General features: G+C 43.6%; 1 protein-coding gene across 1 annotated transcript; it reads left to right on the forward strand.

Annotated features, from left to right (window-relative positions):
- The first annotated feature begins 1,692 nt into the window (after positions 1-1,692).
- On the forward strand, positions 1,693-21,197 carry cop1 (COP1 E3 ubiquitin ligase). The gene is made up of 20 exons (XM_080546343.1): positions 1,693-2,159; positions 2,733-2,792; positions 2,956-3,053; positions 3,321-3,385; positions 4,764-4,883; positions 5,660-5,728; positions 6,080-6,139; positions 6,488-6,579; positions 11,530-11,584; positions 11,750-11,864; positions 12,302-12,437; positions 13,250-13,393; positions 14,363-14,471; positions 14,908-14,989; positions 15,247-15,363; positions 15,814-15,931; positions 17,043-17,167; positions 18,707-18,867; positions 19,857-19,901; positions 20,202-21,197. The coding sequence occupies exons 1-20, from the start codon at positions 1,732-1,734 to the stop codon at positions 20,217-20,219; spliced, it is 2,217 nt and encodes a 738-aa protein (XP_080402469.1). The 5' UTR covers positions 1,693-1,731; the 3' UTR covers positions 20,220-21,197.
- The last annotated feature ends 633 nt before the right edge of the window (positions 21,198-21,830 follow it).

The raw sequence follows: 21,830 nt of genomic DNA on the forward strand, positions 1-21,830 counted from the left end.
ACTGAGGATTCACATTAACACACACACACACACACACACACACACATCCACAGACACCCATCCACCCACCCACCCACACCCATCCATCCACCCACCCACCCACACGCACCACACGCACACACACACACAAAATCACAGAAGTGGTGTATGCTTTCAAATCGATGTAGGTGAGCACACAGGCAAGGACACACTCCAGGGAGGAGGGTGGAGAATTGGGACGCCTCCTCCCGACAGGGTCATGCAGGTGACGCCCTCTGCTGTGTGGTGTTAGAACTTCATGAGGCAGGTGGTCGGCCACACTGGGGGCACAACTCAATAGTCTAAAGTGGTTTCCTTCGCTCCTCTCCTTTCCTTGCGGTACGGTGCGGTAACATCAATGAGCCTGATAGGAGCTCAGAGTGTCTGCTGAGAGACCAGCGGGTGTGGGCTGGGAGGGGACAGGCAGGGAAGACTACCTCCTCTTTTTTTTTTAAAGTATTTTTTTCTGAGTGGGGCAGTCCCACACTCATATTTTTCATTTTATTGGACAGATATAGTGAAGACAGACAGGAAAGTAAGGAGAAGAAGGGAGAGAGGGCATGTCAGCAGGGCATGGGCTGGATTCGAACCCACGCCGACATAATATGTGTGCACTGTAGACCGCGGTGCTAGACCACTGGACCACCCCAGGCCACCACCCTCCTCTTTTTACCTCATATGGACTCAGGCAGGCAGGCAGGCATGAATCACCAAGGCTTTGCATTGTGGTCACTACTTTGAACGTCAACCCTAGACTCAAAAAACATACTTTATTTCATTAGTATTCAAATTAGCATAAGAAATATGCATATCAATATAAGTCGGCTACATTTCCTTCCTTCCACTGTGATGACCTGAAAAGACAGGGTAGGGAAAAGCATTATGGTGGCATACGAACAGGGGATTCACTATTCACACTTGGCCCGTGGTGAGATGGAAAGGACACAAGTTGAGGAAACCACTTGACTATTGATGTTCACCCCTATAACTTTTACTAGGCTACTATTATAAGTAGTGCAACCAGTATTATTATTATTATTATTATTATTATTATTATTATTATTATTATTAGTAGTAGTAGTAGTAGTAGTAGTAGTAGTAGTAGTAGTAGTAGTAGTAGTAGTAGTAGTAGTAGTAGTAGTAGTAGTAGTAGTAGTAGTAGTAGTAGTAGTAGTAGTAGTAGTAGTAGTAGTAGTAGTAGCGTGTTACTACTACGTCATACATTCATATACAACTCGATATTTTATATAAAAACGATAGAAGTCATACAAAAAACAATTTTTTGTATGACTTCTATCGTTTTTATATAAAATATATGATGATAAAAAATGATTTTGTATTTATTTTTGTAGAAAAGGATGCAACTTTAGGTATTATTTACCACTCCTTCCCAACAGGGGGCAGTAACGACTTTCGGAGGCCAATATAGTTCAGTCCTGTGTCACGGGCTGTCTGGGTAACCGAGGAGACTCGGAGAGATGTGGTGTCTAATTCCCTAAACCGTAGCCCTCCTTCTTTCGCTTGGAACATTTTTACAACATTCTCTCTCTCTCTTATAATATGATAGCTTCGTCGTCATATCACCCTACACTTCTTTCCTCGGGACTTAAAGCTAGCTATAACTAGCCCTAAACAGCCCTGCTCGGATGCAGTGACTCCTCACAGCAACATCACAGCGCGGCCTTAGAGAGAGTGGAGCCTCGGTCTTGAGTTATGTCAAGCGGCCGGCAGCAACAGCAGACCGGCGGGGGGGGAGGAGCTCCGGGCTCCGGGCCTGGGACGAGCAGCGGGACCGGTACCGGGAGCTTAGCTACGAATGCGAATAACGGTGGCAACAACAACAACACCGGAGGAGGAGGAGGAGGAGGAGGAGGCGGCTCCTCCAGCAACGGGGGGAACACCTCTGGCATCGCCGTGCCCACCTCCCGGTCTCTGGCCACCGAGGGGTCTCTGACCACCGTCCCGGCGCTGCTGGCGGTCTCTCAGTCCCCCAGAGGAGGAGGAGGGGGTCTCACCCCCCTGAACCGGCCCAGCTCCTCGTCCTCCAGCTCCTCCAGCAGCAGGAAACGTCCCCTACACCAAGTCCCTCTCTACAACGGCCTGTTGAACTCCTACGAGGATAAGAGCAACGACTTTGTCTGGTGAGGAGGTTTTCTTGATTCCCCTGAAACGGTTTGCTTGGTATCTCTCTGTCTCTCTGTCTCTCTCTGTCTCTCTCTCTCTGTCTCGAGTCTATGTCTCTCTCTCTCTCTCTCTCTCTCTCTCTCTCTCTCTCTCTCTCTGTCTCTCTCTGTATCTCTGTCTCTCTCTCTCTGTCTCTCTGTCTCTCTCTCTGTCTCTCTCTGTCTCTCTCTCTCTGTCTCGAGTCTGTCTCTCTCTCTCTCTCTCTCTCTGTCTCTCTCTCTGTCTCTCTCTGTATCTCTGTCTCTCTCTCTCTGTCTCTCTCTCTCTGTCTCTCTCTCTCTGTCTCTCTCTCTCTCTGTCTCTCTCTCTCTCTGTCTCTCTCTCTCTCTCTCTCTCTCTCTCTCTCTCTCTCTCTCTGTCTCTCTCTCGTCTAGCTAAACTTATGATCAGTGAAGTATTTGCTTGTTAAAGCCACCCAAAGTACCCAAGGAGTTTCACCTCTAGATGCAGAATTGTAACCTGGCTGGCTCATAACCAGGGACCCCCTAATGCAATGAACTAACTAACACGACATTTGCATTGTGTTTCAGCCCGATTTGTTTTGAAATGATCGAGGAGGCACACATGACAAAGTGTGGACACAGTTTCTGGTAAGCACGCGTTACGTGACAATATTGCAACTGTTTTACTACGTGCACTCGTTCCGATGTGTTGGTGGCAACGTTTACAGCCAATACTGCATAAATAAACACATCTGGGGTTTCTTTTGTGACATTGCTCCTTTGATTTCCCCTCTCTTGCCTCTTGCTTCAGCTACAAGTGCATTCGACAGAGCTTGGAAGACAGTAACAGATGTCCAAAGTGTAATTACATCATCGACAACGTCGATCAGCTTTACCCAAATTTCCTTGGTAGGTTTTGCTTCCGTCTTGATGGGAGATGTTCAGAAGTTTGGAGCGTTGTTATCATTGATAGATGTGTCTGTCTTTCTACCATGGAAGTTGTCACAGCGGTCTTGTTTGTGGTTGTTGTGGTGTTGGTTGTTTGTGCATGTGTTGTTCTCAACCTAAACCTCGCTGATGCATCACCCCTCGGTTGATTCGATAGGATAACAACTGTATTGTCCCCCAGAAGGAAATTGCCGGTTTGTACCCATTCTTGTTGCGGTTGTGTTGCAGTGAATGAACTCATCCTCAAGCAGAAGCAGAGATCAGATGAGAAGCGGCTGAAGATGGACCACCCTGTAAGTGCTCCTAGTGATCATGTGGTCACAGTTCATTGGTGGATGATGCCGCCGGGTTGACAGATGTTTAAGACTGGGGGTGTGTTCTCACTAGAACATTTGCTTCACTTGGAATCGGAGTTTAGGATAAAATTCGCTTTGCTCTGGTCGTTTGGAGCTGTGAGAACGCGCATTCAAAGTCACTCCCGGAGCAAACAACCGACAGATGCTCCGCTTGAAAAGGGTGGTTTTGCTCCGGTTAGAAACGACGCATTGAGGCTGTCCATAGGAAAACAACAGCGAGTGCGTGTTGTTCTGGATAAGAGCGGGACGAACGGGCAATATTACATTTTTCTGACCAATCAACTACCACGTCTGTTGCTTCGATTGCGTATCTTACTTCGTTTACATAAAGGGCTGTGAGAACGCTAATCAGAGAAATTATTTTCGGCAACAATGTTGCAATCTCATCCACTTGCTCCTGGTCATGATTCGGATTGTCATGTGAGAACATGACCTAAGATTCAACTTTATTGTCATTGAACAGAGCGCGTATGTACTGAGACAACGAAATGTAGTTCTGCACATGTTCCCCCTCTGGGAGAACAGAGGCACAGGGTCAGCCGTCTTTAGTGCCCTGGAACAGTTAGTGGTTAAGTGCCTTGCTCAAGGGCACAAGGCAGTGGTAGGCACCTTAGATATGATGCCAGCAACCCTCCAGTCAACAGCTCACATCCGGCTCCTGGGGTGGGGATCGATTCAGTGACCTACCAATCTCTAACTGGCCTCTCTGACCTCTCTGACCTCTAGGCAACCTGTCGCCCCACATAGCTCCAGATATGAGATGTGTCAGGGTAGGTCGGTGGAGGCAGGAAACAGGATGGGCTCATTGTAATGCGTGTAATAGAACACATGTTTGATACCATTCTTCATTCCATTCCATGCATTACAGTGAGTCCGTCCTCCGATTTCTACCTCCACTAGCCTCCCCTGGAGCTTCCCCTCCGTTCTCTTTTTAGTTTATCTAAAAGAACACCTTTTTGTGTCTACTTTGTCATCAGTACTATTCATTCATATGCTTTCTTTACAGATATAGGATCTTCTGCACTGTAAGACCTCATAAAACCGTGCACTAAAAACATAAACAACCACAACACAACTGTACATTGTAGGCCTAGTTGTGTACGAAGACTGACGAACCACAGAAACCCCCCCCACTATCATTTTATCCGTTTTTTTAAAGAACGTTTTGTGATGGTTTCTTCTTTATTATTTATGATGTTTTGTGTGGACCCCCGGAAGAGTTGCTGTTGATGTTTTGGCATCAGCTAATGGAGATCCTAATAAAAAGAAAATCAAATCCAAACCCAATTCTGTGTGTTTGGTTTCCGTTCTCCAGAACGGCTCCAGGTGGCAGGTGTTCCAGGACGTCCTCGGGCCGGACCAGGAGAACGTGGACCTGGCCAACGTCAACCTCATGCTGGAGCTCCTTGTGCAGAAGAAGAAACAGCTGGAAGCGGTGTGTATTCATTTCATTTCATTTTAATTTCTGGGCAGACACCTTTATCCAAAACGACTTACAACAAATAGATTCGTTACATTTTTACATTTTTTGGCATTTAGCAGACGCCTTTATCCAAAGCGACTTACAACAAATACAATCATTACATTTTTGGCATTTAGCAGTCGCTTTTATCCAAAGCGACTTACAACAAATACATTTGTCTAAGTAAGTGAATCATCTATCCACCAGTCATAACAAGAAAAATAGATCTATGCTACGGCCAGGGGCTATTGGCAGTCACAATGCTAGAAGAAGGAAGAATTAATGTGCAGACTTTTATGTTCTGTCCGTTTCACATCCTCACGGAATGTACTCGTGTGATGATGTGGGTACGGCTGGTTATGGTGTGGCTGTGGATGTGGTCTTAGTTAAAGCTATCCGTTACACCCTCCCCCACCACCCCATTGTATGTATTAATATCTTAAAGAATAACATTTCCAGCCCCCAGAGTTCAATCTGGGACTAGTTTATAATACCGTGACCGTTTTATTTCTATATTTTTACTGGGATGTGTTACTGTAAACAGAACCTTCATCCTCCACACTAAAGTGGTGGTCCTCTGTGGATCACTTACGTTGTGGGTTTGATTCCCGCTGGGACCATATATACTGAAAACATGTTTGCACTCACTGCAATGTAAGTCGCTTTGGATAAAAGCGTCAGCTAAATGGCATATACTATATTATATTATATTATTAAAGCTATCCGTTACCCCCTCCCACCCCCATTAGGAGTCGCAGGCAGCTCAGCGTCAGATCTTAATGGAATTCCTGAAAGAAGCCCGGAGGAATAAAAGAGAGGTTTGTTTGATGTTTTTGGGGCGGTTTTCAGTTGGTCCAGACCTGGCCTCAAGTAGCATCGGGAGTCCTTTCAGATGCCTATCTGTGCTTGATTGTGTTTGCCTTGTGCGGTCGAACCGATGGAACGGGTCCAAAAAGTGCTAATCCCCGCCCCCATCTGGCACTCCGGTTCTGTCTCGAGCGAAAAAGCTCTGTAGTATTTGAAAGGATATTCAAATACTATTTGATCCATGTCTGGTGCTTACAGTATTTTTGTTTATTAATCAGGACTGTCATGGCGTAGATGGCGGCGCTTGTAGTTGTTGTTGACGACGACGTGTTGTTTTGTGACGTTGTGTTCGTTTCATCCAGCAACTGGAGCAGTTACAAAAGGAGCTGAACTTCCTAGAAGAGGACATCAAGCGTGTGGAGGTAGGGTGACGAAGGCGTCTAAATATTCCGGGCCGGTTTCCCGGGGCACAGACGAAGCCTAATCCTAGACTAAACAGCTTCTTCAATGGAGATTATCCATTAAAAGTCTGATTTAGTCCAGGATTAGGCTTAATCTGTGCATGGCAAGGGCCAACCCTCCCTTAGAATCTTAAACAAAAGATTTATACCTGTACTTCTACGATATTTAAATGCTAATATATATATATATATATATATATATATATATATATATATATATATATATACTCTAATAGACTGAAAAACATGTCATGTTCTGTAGCGACATTTCCGAAGTGTGTTGAGCTGAACTTGTGGTATGCTCTCTAGGAAATGAGTGGGCTGTACTCGCCTGTGAGTGACATAGACGGCAACATGGACAGCACCGTACCCAACCTCGGAGCTCCCTCACCTGTACCCAGGTAACACACACCTCTACACCTGTACCCAGGTAACACACACCTCTACACCTGTACCCAGGTAACACACACCTCTACACTGCCATACAAAGGCAAAAGGCAGTAACTTCACAGAGTGCAGAACTGAGAAAAATGACTAAAGTTTTGTTGTTGTCCAGCCAAAATAGTTACAGGCAGATCACTGAATATGTGGCAGTTTTATGGCTTTATATTAGGTTATACTTTGTACATATTAATCCTGACCTCTGATTTGAACTTCAATTTCATCTTGTCACTTTAGTTTTGATCACAATAAAAAAACAGTATAATGAGAAATATGATAAAAATCCTCATTTTGATATTGATATAGAGTGACTTTATTATATTATGGTGTTCTTGTGTTGTTCCAAGTATCTTATAAGATAACATTATTTCATCTATTTTTGGATAATAATTAATTGGATAATAATCTAATTTGGCATATGGCGCCTGCATACAATTACATGTTTAAATAACTCCAAGCATTATGTTTGTAACTTAAAAATACAGTCATTCCTCTCAGATGAAGTTCTGGCAATAGCCAATTGGCTGCAAAACAATTTCAGCTTCAGTAGCTGAATGCAGTAACACGATTGGATGGAGTATTTTTCATCCACGTTGACTGATTGATGACACATGACAGCTATGCAAAACAGCTATGCAAAACAAAACGTTTTGCATACCAATCAGGAATTGTATTTGGATTTTATTTTTTTATTCATTTAACTTGCAAAAGAGCGTGCAACGGGCGTCTGCTTATCAAAATAATTGGAATGGATTTACCGCGATTTAACTTAGATTTTGTTGTATTTTTATTGAATCATCTTAATAACATTAACATCATTTTAAAAACATCTTGACAAAAATAAAAATCTTTAATAAAATCTTAAATAAGGTAATGATAAATTATAAGGTATCACTGCATAAATAAAGGAAAAAAATACTGTCAAACAAAACTTGAACACTGACACTTTTCTGTCATCAAACTGAGTGCTAGCCTTGTGGCTTAGAGACTTGAAAGCTTCAAGATAGGTTAAAGTGCAAAAATGTCAACATGTTCACTTTTTCTGCCTTTAGCTGTGCTCGGAGAGGTGTGAGTATGTGCCCACTGGCACTAAACACTCTCTCTGAAGGAACACTAGTTGCAGGTATGCATAGAAGCCTGCGTGCAACCCTGGAAAGGTGAGGCAATGGACACGGGGCCGATGCAGCCATGGTGAGAAGGCTAGCATACGTTAGTGACTGACTGACAAGGCTGACTTGACAGTCACGTTACCCATGCAGGCTGAACAATCGCGCGAGAGAAATTTCTGTGAGGATATTTGCGCGCGGCTCATGTGAGAAATCTCAATTATATTACTATTTATTTATAACATACGATTATTACATCCTCCCTCTCGCCAGTTTGGGGCAACATAGACTTCTCCCCTGGTGCCACGGATAGGGGTTTCAAGCGGTGGGACAGCAAAGGGATGGTTACTATCGGACATTTATATGATACGGAAATACTACTTTCATTTGACCAATTATGTAAGAAATATGACCTACCACGAAATGAGTTTTTCAGATACCTTCAGATACGAAGTTTTTTAAATAGCCAAAAAGACACTGGCCTCTGTCACCAACCCTCTCCGCTGGAGGAGATAGTCTCTGCTGGAAAGACGAGAGGCATTCTGGGGCTTGGGTATAGAGCACTTTCGAAATATGATAAAGGCAAACCTGCATTTACGCCCAAAGACTGGAATAATGACCTGAACATTAATACTGATGCAGCAACTTGGTCACTAATATGGCAATCGGCAAACAACATCTCAATCTGTAATAGGACGAAGGAAACGCAATGTAGACTACTACAACGTTTGCAGATTACTCCCCAACTTAGACATAAAATGGATCATAACAAATCGGAAATGTGTACAAAGTGTATTACCGAGGTTGGGAGCTTTGTTCATTGTGTTTGGACTTGTAGATATATAGATGATTACTGGAAAGGTATAGTGGATAAAATTCATCTAATTCTAGATGTTACATTGGAAAAGGACCCCATGTGTCTATTGTTTGGGTTGCCAGACAAACAACTTAAAAGTATGCATTCCAAAAGACTTCTGTGTATCCTCACTTTTTGTGCAAGGAAAAATATATTGCTGAAATGGATAGACTGCAAACCGCCTACAATAGCTGGATGGCACAAGGTAATTTTTGATGATGATGATTCCTATGGAATATCTGACATATAGGTATAAGTGTAAGATAAAGACATTCTATAAGATTTGGTCTCCGTTCTTAGATTATATTGGTACCAGACTGGCTGCCATTGTAATGAAAGGTTTGGTGGATTACACTCAATAAAGTACACAAGACTAATGTGTAACAGATCTACAATGTATGGGTCACAATATTATTTACTGTGCTGGTGTTGTGCTGCCGCTGTGTTTAGGACTGTAAAGGGCTCTGCACACAGCGTGCGATTTCTGTTGCGCGTCAACGTTCCATAATTTCCATTGTTGTTATGAATGGAATCGAATTTTCGCCGTGCGGGGCCGTGTGCATTGCGATGCGATGTTCTCATAGACTTCCATTCAAACTTCAAAATGGAACGTTGACGCGCAACAGAAATCGCACGCTGTGTGCACAGCCCTTTAGACATGGATGCTGTCTCCGATGGGGGTGATCCCCCCATATATTATGGCATTTGTTGTCATTTTCTTTTCTGTTTATTTCTGATATGTGACATGGCCTCCTCCCCCCCTGTTTTTTTGTTTTTGTTTTGTTTTGTTTGTCTTTGTTTAAAAAAAAAGAAAAGAGAAAGAACATTTTCTGTTATTGTTTATGGACAATGTACTGCATAACAAAGTGCAAAACTAGTTTTCTACTATTAATGGGACAATAACCTCCCCCACGGATACTAGTTGTTGTTGTTATGTCCTGTTGTGTACATGTCTCTGTGAAACTCAATAAAAATATTAAAAAAAAAAAAAAAAACACACATAGGTCACATACATTAATACATACAATAAAAACAGACAGATCAAATCATGATACAGGTGATGGTACTCCTGCTGGGCATTGCTGCCTGACGCACCTCCAACAGTGCCTTTAGAACAGGTGTGCTGTGACACATCACTGAACACCTATGTGGGCCTAACTGGGTCATCAGCTGGGGACCACCAGTCAGACAAAGCAGTGTTTATAAAATGTAGTGCCTATTTAAAAAGTCCAGTCATTTAAAAAGAAAAAAAAGAAATTAAAAAAAACGATTATGACGATTATTCAACTAATTAAAATTCTCCACGATAAAGTTATCGCGGGTGTTTTTATCGCGATTAACGATAAACACGATAATCGTCCCATCCCTAGTTGTCTCTTGCCTTTGTAAATTGTTTTACAATTCTGATCGCGTCTGGGAGCAGTTCTGCTGTCAAGATTGTTTTCGTAATCACTTGCTTGTAAGCTAACTAGCTAGCTACAGCTAAGTATAACCTCACTTTTTAAGTGTTCCAAACCAAAGGCAGAGTACAGTAACTTTGCAGTGCGCTACAGTAACTCCGCAGTTCAGCGCAGCGAGACAAAGTCAGAATACCGCAACTCAAGTTGCTGTGGTTTGCCTTGGTTTCTCTAGGCTTTTTTGAAGTTACTGTAAATACGACCCCTATTTTCTCGAAAATACAACACAGTAGAGACAGGATATTTGGCCACATGATAAAGAATGTCTTTAATGTCACAAATATGAAAATTGAAGTTACTGCCTTTTGCCTTTGTACGGCAGTACACCTGTACCCAGGTAACACACACCTATACACCTCTACACCTGTACCCAGGTAACACACCTCTACACCTGTACCCAGGTAACACACACCTCTACACCTGTACCCAGGTAACACACACCTCTACACCCCCCTCACCTGTACCCAGGTAACACACACCTCTACACCTGTACCCAGGTAACACACACCTCTACACCTGTACACCTGTACCCAGGTAACACACACCTCTACACCTGTACCCAGGTAACACACACCTCTACACCCCCCTCACCTGTACCCAGGTAACACACACCTCTACACCTGTACCCAGGTAACACACACCTCTACACCTGTACCCAGGTAACACACACCTCTACACCTCTACACCTGTACCCAGGTAACACACACCTCTACACCTGTACCCAGGTAACACACACCTCTACACCTGTACCCAGGTAACACACACCTCTACACCTGTACCCAGGTAACACACACCTCTACACCTGTACCCAGGTAACACACACCTCTACACCTGTACCCAGGTAACACACACCTCTACACCTGTACCCAGGTAACACACACCTCTACACCTGTACACCTGTACCCAGGTAACACACACCTCTACACCTGTACCCAGGTAACACACACCTCTACACCCCCCTCACCTGTACCCAGGTAACACACCTCTACACCTGTACCCAGGTAACACACACCTCTACACCTGTACACCTGTACCCAGGTAACACACACCTCTACACCTGTACCCAGGTAACACACACCTCTACACCTGTACCCAGGTAACACACACCTCTACACCCCCCTCACCTGTACCCAGGTAACACACACCTCTCCACCTCTACACTGCTTTGTTGTTCACGGAAGGTTCCAGACCAAATACCCTGACTTGAAGAATCCTGAGAACGTGTACTCTTTGTTCGAACACCCTGAACCTGAAGAATTTCAAGAATGTGTTTCTCATTGTTTTGAGGTAGCCTCTCTAAAACAGCAGCAACCCTGGATCACGTGCATGACTGGTCACATGGGCAGGGTGACCTGATGAGACATTATTGAAGCTTTGAGGAGACATGCCCCCGCTAACTTATAGGCTTACTGATCTCTTCTTCTGGTGTTTTGTCTCTAGTATTATAGATTCTAGAGTACTGACTCTCTTCTTCTGGTGTTTTGTCTGCAGTATTATAGATTCTACAGAGTACAGCCAGCCTCCAGGGTTCGGGGGAACTTCACAGGTAATCTAGAACCTTCTCTAGTTAACACATTGATTCTGGCCTACCAGGCTCTCACTCTACTGTATTCTATTCAGTTCAATACAATTCAATTTAGTGCAACTATATTGTCTTACACGCATGTTTGTTAAATGTCTGAGTTTAAATAAAGTTTGTTTTGCCTATCAGGGGAAGAGGCAAACGTGGTACAACAGCACCTTGGCGTCCCGGAGGAAGAGGCTCACAGCGCACTTTGAGGACCTGGAGCAATGCTACTTCTCCAACAGGATGACCCGCATTACAGGTAGGCTAGCTGCTGCTGCCTGTTACCAGTGGATTTATTCACTTAATTTGATTATTTATCTTTAATATGTAGTGTATATATATATATGTTATATAATATTTAGACAGTCGTGAATTGGGTGTCTCATGGAAAATATGTTTTCATTATTATTGAAATATAACTTTCCAGAGGTATTCATAATCAGTCTCAGTGTTAATTAATTACAGAGACTCATGTGGCCCGCCATAGTCTAATTTGTCCCGTCATAGTCTCATAACAAACCGAAAACACAAATCTGTCTATGCTCCCGATCGATCTGATTCTTTACATTTACATTTTTGCCATTTAGCAGACGCCTTATTCCAAGGCGACTTACAATCGTTACATTTGACTAAGCGAGTGAATCATCGATTCACCGGTCGTAGCCATTCTGACGGTGTGTTGTGCCTCTGTCTCAGACGAGGGGAGGAACCTGAACCAGCTGGATGACTTCATGGAGTGCCTGTCCAAGTTCACGCGCTACAACTCTGTCCGGCCGCTGGCCACGCTGTCCTACGCCAGCGACCTCTACAACGGCTCCAGCATCGTCTCCAGGTACCCTCAACACCAGACTGACTCTTACAGACAGACTCTTACAGACAGACTCTTACATGACAGACTCTTACATGACAGACTCTTACATGACAGACTCTTACAGACAGACTCTTACAGACAGACTCTTACAGACAGACTCTTACAGACAGACTCTTACAGACAGACTCTTACAGACTGACTCTTACAGACTGACTCTTACAGACTGACTCTTACAGACTGACTCTTACAGACAGACTCTTACAGACGGACTCTTACAGACGGACTCTTACAGACGGACTCTTACAGACAGACTCTTACAGACAGACTCTTACAGACAGACTCTTACAGACAGACTCTTACAGACAGACTCTTACAGGACAGTCTCTTACAGACAGACTCTTACAGACAGACTCTTACAGACAGATAGCTCTTTGCTGCTACATTTATGGTTTCCCAGACTCAGAGTACACGTAATTCTAGGATGAAATACGTCTTCAAAGGAGATCTATTAGAAATTGTGTTAAGTCTAGGACTGGGCTTAATCTGTTTCTGGGAAAACCGGCTCTGTCGATTTTCCGCAGGATCCAAATGACCTGTACTATCCTCCTTGGCCTGTAGAGGACGGTGTTGTATCACAGTTCACTTGTTACCGATGTTTGTCACGTCTTGAGTGAAGCAGGCATGAACGTAACCATAACATTGTGTTAACTCTATATTGCTTTTGTCCCCCTCCCCCCCCACTCTATTTCGTCCTCTTTCCTCTGTCTTGTCTTCTGTCTCGTCTTCCCCCCCTTTTCCTTCTCCTTCTCTCCTCTCTCTCCTCTCCGTCTCAGCATTGAGTTTGACCGTGACTGTGATTACTTTGCTATCGCCGGCGTCACCAAGAAGATCAAGGTGTTTGAATATGGAACGGTGATCCAGGACGCCGTGGACATCCATTACCCCGTCAACGAGATGACCTGCAACTCCAAAATCAGGTGACCTCTCCCCCGCCGCTCTCCGTCTCTCGCCCTAGGAAACCGCTTCATCTGTCACGTAAAATACATCGCTGTCGGCCAGCCGTGTCTGAATATGGAAACGTGTTTCAAAGTTGTCGTTAATTATAATTTGTTCAAACGTTAATGGTGTCGTGGTATTTACCCGGTGCGGATTTACATATCTACATATATTTACGTATATATTTATTTATCTATCTAGCGCATCGAACTGCTTTTGCCAGGACGCAGATGTCAGTATGCTGTTACGTGTATGATCGATTTTATTTATTTATTATGATCATTATTCTAATGTCATGCGTCTTCAGGATGCTTACACAACACTGTATTAGCAGAACAGAATGATCATGTACGTGTATACCAGGGAGGCTGGTGGAGGTAGAAATGGGAGGACAGGGTCATTGTAATGCATGGAATGAGGAACGGTGGGACTGTGAGTCACCGTCAACCACTCATGGTCTTTTGATGAACGGTCGTCCTGCCTCTTATACTGGACTAGAGAAACAAGGGATGTCCACAACTGTGGTACGTTCCCATGGTGATTTTAATTCAGGCAGATAGTGTTTGGATCTGGGTTTGATCTTTGCTAGGTCATTTATATATGACATACACTCACTGAGCACTTTTTATATGCTTTTTAGGGCATTTCTGCTTTATTGAGAGAGACTGACAGGAAGGATGGGTGAGAGAGAGAGGAGGATGGAGACAGTAGAGACTGACAGGAAGGATGGGTGAGGGAGAGAGGAGGATAGAGACAGTAGAGACTGACAGGAAGGATGGGTGAGGGAGAGAGAGGAGGGATGACATGCAGGATAGGTTGACGGCCGGAATCTAACCGGGGATCCTGCGAATACATGGCTGACGCCTTAGTGTGCCACGCCATCAAGCGATATTGTTCTACTATTTCTAACGCTGTAGTGTGTGTGTGTGTGTGTGTGTGTGTGTGTGTAGCTGTATCAGCTGGAGTAGCTACCATAAGAACCTGTTGGCGAGCAGCGACTACGAGGGGACCGTCATCCTGTGGGACGGCTTCACCGGCCAGAGGTCCAAGGTCTATCAGGTGTGCATCACAGCATCCTCACAATATTAATGCATTCATTAATACTACATTTTATTTGTAAAGAGCTTTTCATTTGAATTGAGTACCAGTCAAAAGTTTGGACACACACTACCCCATTCAACTGAACAGGAAATTGTGTCCAAACTTTTGACTGCTACTGTAATTGTGCATTTAAAAGACAAAAGTCACAGCATCGTCATCATCATCATCGTCATAATAATAAATCAATTGTGTGTAATTAATAATGACACATTTTATTTGTAAAGCGCTTTTCATTTTTCAAAGCGCATATAATTGTGCATTACTGTAGTAACAAACCATGTTGTGACTAGGGTAGTTCCAGTGTTCTGACAGAGGCGTAGCAGCACTGTAGAGTGATGGCTGTGGCGGGGTTAACTCCACTGTGAAACTAAGTGAACGCTTGGTCTTCTTCTAGGAGCATGAGAAGAGGTGTTGGAGTGTCGACTTCAACCTCATGGATCCTAAGCTCTTAGCCTCGGGCTCGGATGACGCAAAAGGTAACAATGAAAGAATGTGTCCTCTGTCTGGCTGTCTGTTTCTCTGTCTCTCTCTCTCTCTCTCTCTCTCTCCATCATTCTCAACCCTCAGTTCATTCTGCCCTCTAACCATGTTATCCATCCGTTCTTCTTTCCGCTGTCATAAACCAATTTTTAGACAGCCAGAAGGAGGCCCACAAATGTTCTACAGAAAACTGACCTTTTCTCTATATATGTGTGTGTGTGTGTGTGTGTGTGTGTGTGTGTGTGTATTTCAGTGAAGTTATGGTCTACCAACCTGGACAACTCTGTTGCCAGCATCGAGGCCAAAGCCAATGTCTGCTGTGTCAAGTTCAGTCCCACGTCCAGATATCACCTCGCCTTCGGATGTGCAGGTAGGGTGTCAGTACAACAAATTGCAAAAAAGAACCAAATAGGAAATATGTCATTGACTTTATGTTGTTGTTGTTGTTGTTGTTGTTGTTGTTGTTGTTGTTGTTGTTAATAGTAAACCTGTATGTATGCACACAGTCCCACTGAGGCTAGGGTCTCATTTTCAGGGGAGCCCTTCTTACACAAGTACAATGAAAAAACACAAACAAGTGCAACAACAATTTATACAATATAACCATTTCAAACACGTACATTCCTCAGAAGACGCTTTACAGAAGATGCTTCGTCAAGGTCCTAAGTGTTTCCATACATGTGATTTGTTTATGTAAGACATGTTTATGTATCGAAACCAATTGAAACTTTTGAGATACGACACATGGTTGAGAACATGTTGCATTGTGGGTTGTCGGCGTCCTGAAACGTGTTGTTTCCTTCCTCCTCCCCCCCCCCAGACCACTGTGTTCACTACTATGACCTACGCAACACTAAACAGCCTATCATGGTGTTCAAGGGCCACAGGAAAGCTGTGTCCTACGCCAAGTTCGTCAACGGAGAGGAAATCGTATCCGCGTAAGTCATCTCCATCAAACGTGAGATTACAGTGTGATCTGGGCCCTAACCACCACCCAAAGGACTAGTTAGGGTGGTCCTAGGTCATGGACTAGGTTGAATCTTGGTCCGGGGAACCAGCCCATAGCGCTCGAGTCTTTTTCCAGGATGGTTGAGGACGGGTTAGATCAGGACTTGAATCAATCGGTCAATCACGTTTTATTCACATAGCACATTCGTACCATAAATGCAATGCAATGTGCTTCACACAAAGATTTAAAAAACAGCTCAAATAAGCCACATACAGTATGGTAGGTAAGTTTAAAGTCTTATAGACATAAATGGACAGAGAAAACAAGAATAACAAGGTTTTTAGTGACAATAGCTGATTACTAGCATGTGTCACCGTGCAGTCAAGATGAAAGGAGAGGCAGCGATGCGGTGTCTGGGCACACGCGTTAGAAAACATCATCGCCTGTCAAGTATTAAATTGGAATGAGAGAAATGTGACTTTTACAAACACAATTGAGGACCACTCAGATACCAACAAACACAAATTGTCTGTGTAAGATGGTTTTCCCATTATTTCTCAAATGTCATCACAACTCATCTGTCGTCTAGAATCTCGTGCGTGTCTTGAATGACAACCTTTCATACAACGGCCGTAGGCTCTAGGCACAGAGTCAGCCACAGTCAGCGCCCCTAGAGCAATTAGCGGTTAAGTGCCTTGCTCAAGGGCACAACGGCAGTGGTAGGATACCTGATGCCAGCGACCCTCCAGTCACCAGCACACATGCAGCTCCCTCCTGAGACGGGGATCGAACCAGCGACCTTCCGATTGTTAGCCCGCCTCTCTTTGATTGATTGATTGAGTTTATTCATGGATCAAGTAAAGAAACAGTAATCCAAGGGATGACATGTGAATGTGTGAACACTTATTTCCAACATGGTCCTTTGATATTAACATACAAGACAACAATAACATCAAACAATCATTACATAATCTGACCTCTAGGCAACCTCCGCCCCTTATCATAGCTTGAACGACTGACTGGTTATACTGATAGTGTGTCTTCACCTCTCAGGTCTTAGCTTGACTGGTCATACTGAGTCTCTGTCCTCCGCCCCCCAGGTCCACAGACAGCCAGCTGAAGCTGTGGAACGTGAACAAGCCCCACTGCCTGCGCTCCTTCAAGGGCCACATCAACGAGAAGAACTTTGTGGGCCTCGCCTCCAACGGAGACTATGTCGCCTGTGGTGAGTGTCTGTCTACCCCCCCTGTTCACAGCTGCTGCAGTCTGATAACGGGATAATAATAATAATCTGTTATATATATATATGTGTGGTGGCCTGGGAAAACCCTTCACATGGTGGCATTTTGACATTTTCATTTTTTAATATTTCCATAAATTAGAAGTTCTCAGCTATTCATAACTGGTTGAATGACTGAGATAGCCCTTTATTTTAAAAAGTTATGAGCATTTTAATGTAGCATGTCAAAAAAAGTGAAAGGGGAGAAATCCTCCCCTTTCTCCTCCGGGTCGGGGGAGGAGCCTATGCAGATCGGCCGGTCTCGTTTGTCTGCTTGTGATGCGGTGGTAGTCTGCTCGCCTCGTCGGTATGCGAGGGACAGATCCATTTGTGTGTCTTCTAGTTAAGATTTTATTACTTTATGCTTATTGTGAGCATCAGTAAACTGGCAATAACACAGGTGGAAGTATCGTCTCTCCTTTCGCTCATGTGTGCGTGCGTTGCTTAACTGAGAATGAGACACGTTCAACGTGATGTTGTTTCGCTAGCAAACTACCCGCCACAAAAACATCAAAATAAGTACTTTCTCTTTTGTTTTCTTAAAATGTTTATTCACCATAATGTAGTATGGAGTTCAAAGTACTAGAATACCACATAATATCAAAATCGCCAAAATCGCGATTTCCATCTATATTTGCTCTTTGCCACGAACGAACGCCAGCGACATCCGACGGGTTTTCCCAGGCCACCACACATATATCAATTATATTGCACCTTTCGTACATAAGAATGCAGCTCAAAGTGCTGTACATACATACAAACGAACAGATTAAAAACGAAAACGACTAAGACATCAGCAATACAGTGCAAAACAAAGAAAAATGATTTAAAATGGATTAAAAACAACAGTAAATGATGAGCATAATAAAACCATACATTATGTGGTCAGGACTAACATCAGGGGGGTATTCGATCAACGTCGCTAAAGGACAATCCAGGCTTATTTTGATAAGAATATGAATATCAAAAATATGCCTGGCTTTTACTTTAGCGGCTATGACGGAATACCCCCCAGGTGGTCCACTACCGCCGCCTTTAAGAGTTGTTGGTTGACCGTCCAGATTCCTTATTACTAGCCATTCCATTTACATTCCATTACATTTTTGGCATTTAGCAGACGCCTTTATCCAAAACGACTGTCAACAAATATATTATTTTTGTGAATCATCTATCCACCAGTCATCATAAGAAAAAGTAATCTATGCTCAGGCCTGGGGCCATTGGCAGTCATAATGCTAGAAGTCTTTTTTTTTTTTTTTTTTTGTCATGCCATGATACACAATCTCCGTCACTGATGACATCACAATGTCCTCTGTGGCTCAGTTGGTAGAGCGTGGTGCTAACAACGCCATGGTTGTGGGTTCAATTCCCACTGGGACTATATATAGAGAAAATGGTATGCACTCACTGCAATGCACTGTAATTGGATAAAATCGTCAGTTAAATTATATTTTTATATATATATCTATATTTGTCTCTTCCCAGGGAGTGAGAACAACTCTCTGTACCTCTACTACAAGGGTCTGTCCAAGACCCTGCTGACGTTCAAGTTCGACACTGTGAAGAGCGTGCTGGATAAAGACAAGAAGGAGGACGACACCAACGAGTTTGTCAGCGCCGTGTGCTGGAGAGCCATGCCCGACGGGGTGAGGCTACGGACCGGGGGAGGCCGGGGGAGGGAGACATGGGAGGACAGGGCTCACTGGAAAAGCATGGGGAAGAATACTCCTCATTCCTCATGTCCTCCCATTTCTACTTCCACCAGCCTCCACTGATAGATCTATATATTAATATCTCTCTCTCTCTCTCCCTCTGTCTGTCTCTCTCTCTCTCTCTCTCTCTCTCTTTCTCTCTCTTTCTCTTTCTCTCTCTCTCTCCCTCTGTCTGTCTCTCTCTCTCTCTCTCTCTCTTTCTCTCTCTTTCTCTTTCTCTCTCACTCTCTCTCTCTCTCTCTCTCTCTCTCTCTCTACACATATACATTAAATGATATATATATAAACATGTCACTGTGTGTGACACTGATCAGTGAGGTTCCATGTACCTGATATTATCATTACACTGTGGGCCGGTTTCACAGACAAGGCTTGAGACTACTCCTAGACTGAAGCATCTACAATGGATGGTTTAACATTGAAAGTGTGTTTGAGTCCGGAGTAGCCTTTAGCCTTGTCTGTGAAACCGTCCGATTGTGTCTGAGGTTCCCACATGTCCACAAGGGAGAGTAGCAGAAGAGTTAGACACAGAAACACCATCAGCTCGGTCTAGCAAAACGGTCACAGTTGGCCCTTAAAAACCCTTAAAAGTGGGGCGGCGGTAGCCTAGAGGTTAGAGAGGCCGGCTAGTTATCGGAAGGTCGCTGGTTCAATCCCCGCCTCAGGAGGGAGCTGCATGTCAGCTGGTGACTGGAGGGTTGCTGGCATTATATCTAAGGTGCCTACCACTGCTGTTGTGCCCTTGAGCAAGGCCCTAATTGCTCTGGGGGCTGACTATGGCTGACCTTGTGCCTAGAGCAGAACGTACTTTTGGTTGTACTCTGTGCAATGACAAAAAGATTGAATCTAATCTCGAAAATACAAATAAAAAACCGCTTTGACCAGGTCATGATTTGTGCTGTTTTCTCCCATCTCGCTTTCAGGAGTCGAATGTGCTGATTGCTGCAAACAGTCAAGGAACAATCAAGGTGTGTGTGTGATTTGAAATATGTGCCTGTAAAGAGCAGTTCTTAGTGGAGTCGGTGGACTACGGTTTGACAAATCGGTGGAGTTCAATTAAAATGGTTCTCCTCAACCGCTTACCGAAAGCCTTTTTCCACCCACTCCCAATCTGTTATTCACATTTTGTTTTATCTCGTTTTGAAGTCTTGAGGGAGTACTGGGCAACTGGGGGCCATGTGGAACTAGGCTTTTACCAGTCCTTTTCAACCTTTTTCTTTTTGCCGCCTATTTTTGTCTTTTCTTACATGTATTTTATCTCCCCGTAGGTACTTGAGCTTGTTTGAAGGTCCGTCAGAACTCCTCTTCAAAGCGTCAGAGAAACTGCGGCTTCATATCTGTCACAGAGAGAAAGTCCAGTGGATTGAGCAAAGCGTGGCGGCTTGTCTAAACGGGAACTCGTAAAAAGCCGACGGATTTGAGGAACTTACAAAACTGGGAGAATGAGGAAGAAATGGACTTTGGAAAAAGACTTTAAAAAGCACATCATACACACTAGGATTGTGGATGTATGAACTGTATTTGAGAGAGATTTGGAGGAGCGTTCTGCACAAAGTTGTGAGTTTTGATGACGAAAGCCTCTTTTTGAATAAAGTTGAAGTTATTGTCTCCATAGAAACATCTCTTAACGTGATTTGAGGTCGAATTAAAAACGTCTTCGTTCTTTTTATTTTTAAATAAAATGTCTACATACTTTTTGAGTGGTACAGTACATCCAGCGTGAAGCTACATTTACATTTTTAAAGGCCAAAGCACAAGATAAAATAAAATGCAAAATGACTCTTCATCGTATGAACGCTTTTTCAGCCCTGTCGTAGGATTGTGTTGTTGTTGTCATTGTGTTTGTTTTATCTTCATGTTTAGTCTGTGTTTGAGGCTTGTCAACAACACAGGAGTTTTAACAGGACTTTGGTTCATTGATTCTGTAATCAGATTTTTAGCAGTATGGAATTATCATCATGAATGTTGTCCAACGTTGATGATGCGTTCCAAAGCTCAACAGGTGGACGACCAATGATTTCCAGGACTTCGAGATATTTCACCTAACATGCTGTGTTCCTGTGCTTTTATGTCAAACTAATCTTTACATGTTACGTGTTAGCAGAAATTGAGTCTCCAGGATACTGTCGTTTTATACGTAACGTAACGATGATGACGCTCGTCGCGGCAAACATGAACACACAATGGAATCAAGTGGAGTTGCTCGACCGCCAAGACATAGGCCTACCTATTTTATGATAAATGACCAAGAGAGATGTTTTGTATTTGTATACCTGAATAAATTATTTGCAAAGAAATGGATTGTCTTCTGATTTTGGGTGTATGCCAAAATCCAAGCACCTCACCAGATATTACATTTACATTTTTGGCATCTAGCAGACGTCTTTATCCAAAGTGACTTACAACGAATACATTTAAGTAGTAAGTAAGTCTTAAGTAAGTGAATCATCTATCCACCAGTCATAGCAGGAAAATGTAATCTAGGCTCGGGCCAGGGGCCGTTGGCAGTCATGCTAAAAGAAGGAAGATTTTATTTTATTTTAGAGGCAGTGGTGCCAGTCGACCAGCAGAGGTGGAACAGTGGAATCAACGGGCTGGTGTTCGGGGGGTGACCGTTGCTTGCAGCCAGGTAGGAAGGGGCTGTTCCATTTGCCACCCGGTAGAGAGAGACAGAGAGACTGTCCCCTAGGTGTCCTCATTGTGCTGTAAACCATGTATTGTACACTCCACTGACAAAAAGAATGTGGACATACTGTATCTTGATGGAGAGATATCACACACTGAAGCATATACAGGAAAGGCCTATATTGCGACATACTTAACTTGAACGGCATTCAGTTCAAGTGCCAATGAATAGTAAACGGACTGCATTTATATAGCGCCTTATTCCAAAGTGC

This window comes from Nansenia antarctica (genome assembly GCF_963989245.1).
Source record: "Nansenia antarctica genome assembly, chromosome: 16".
Classification (NCBI taxonomy): domain Eukaryota; kingdom Metazoa; phylum Chordata; class Actinopteri; order Argentiniformes; family Microstomatidae; genus Nansenia; species Nansenia antarctica.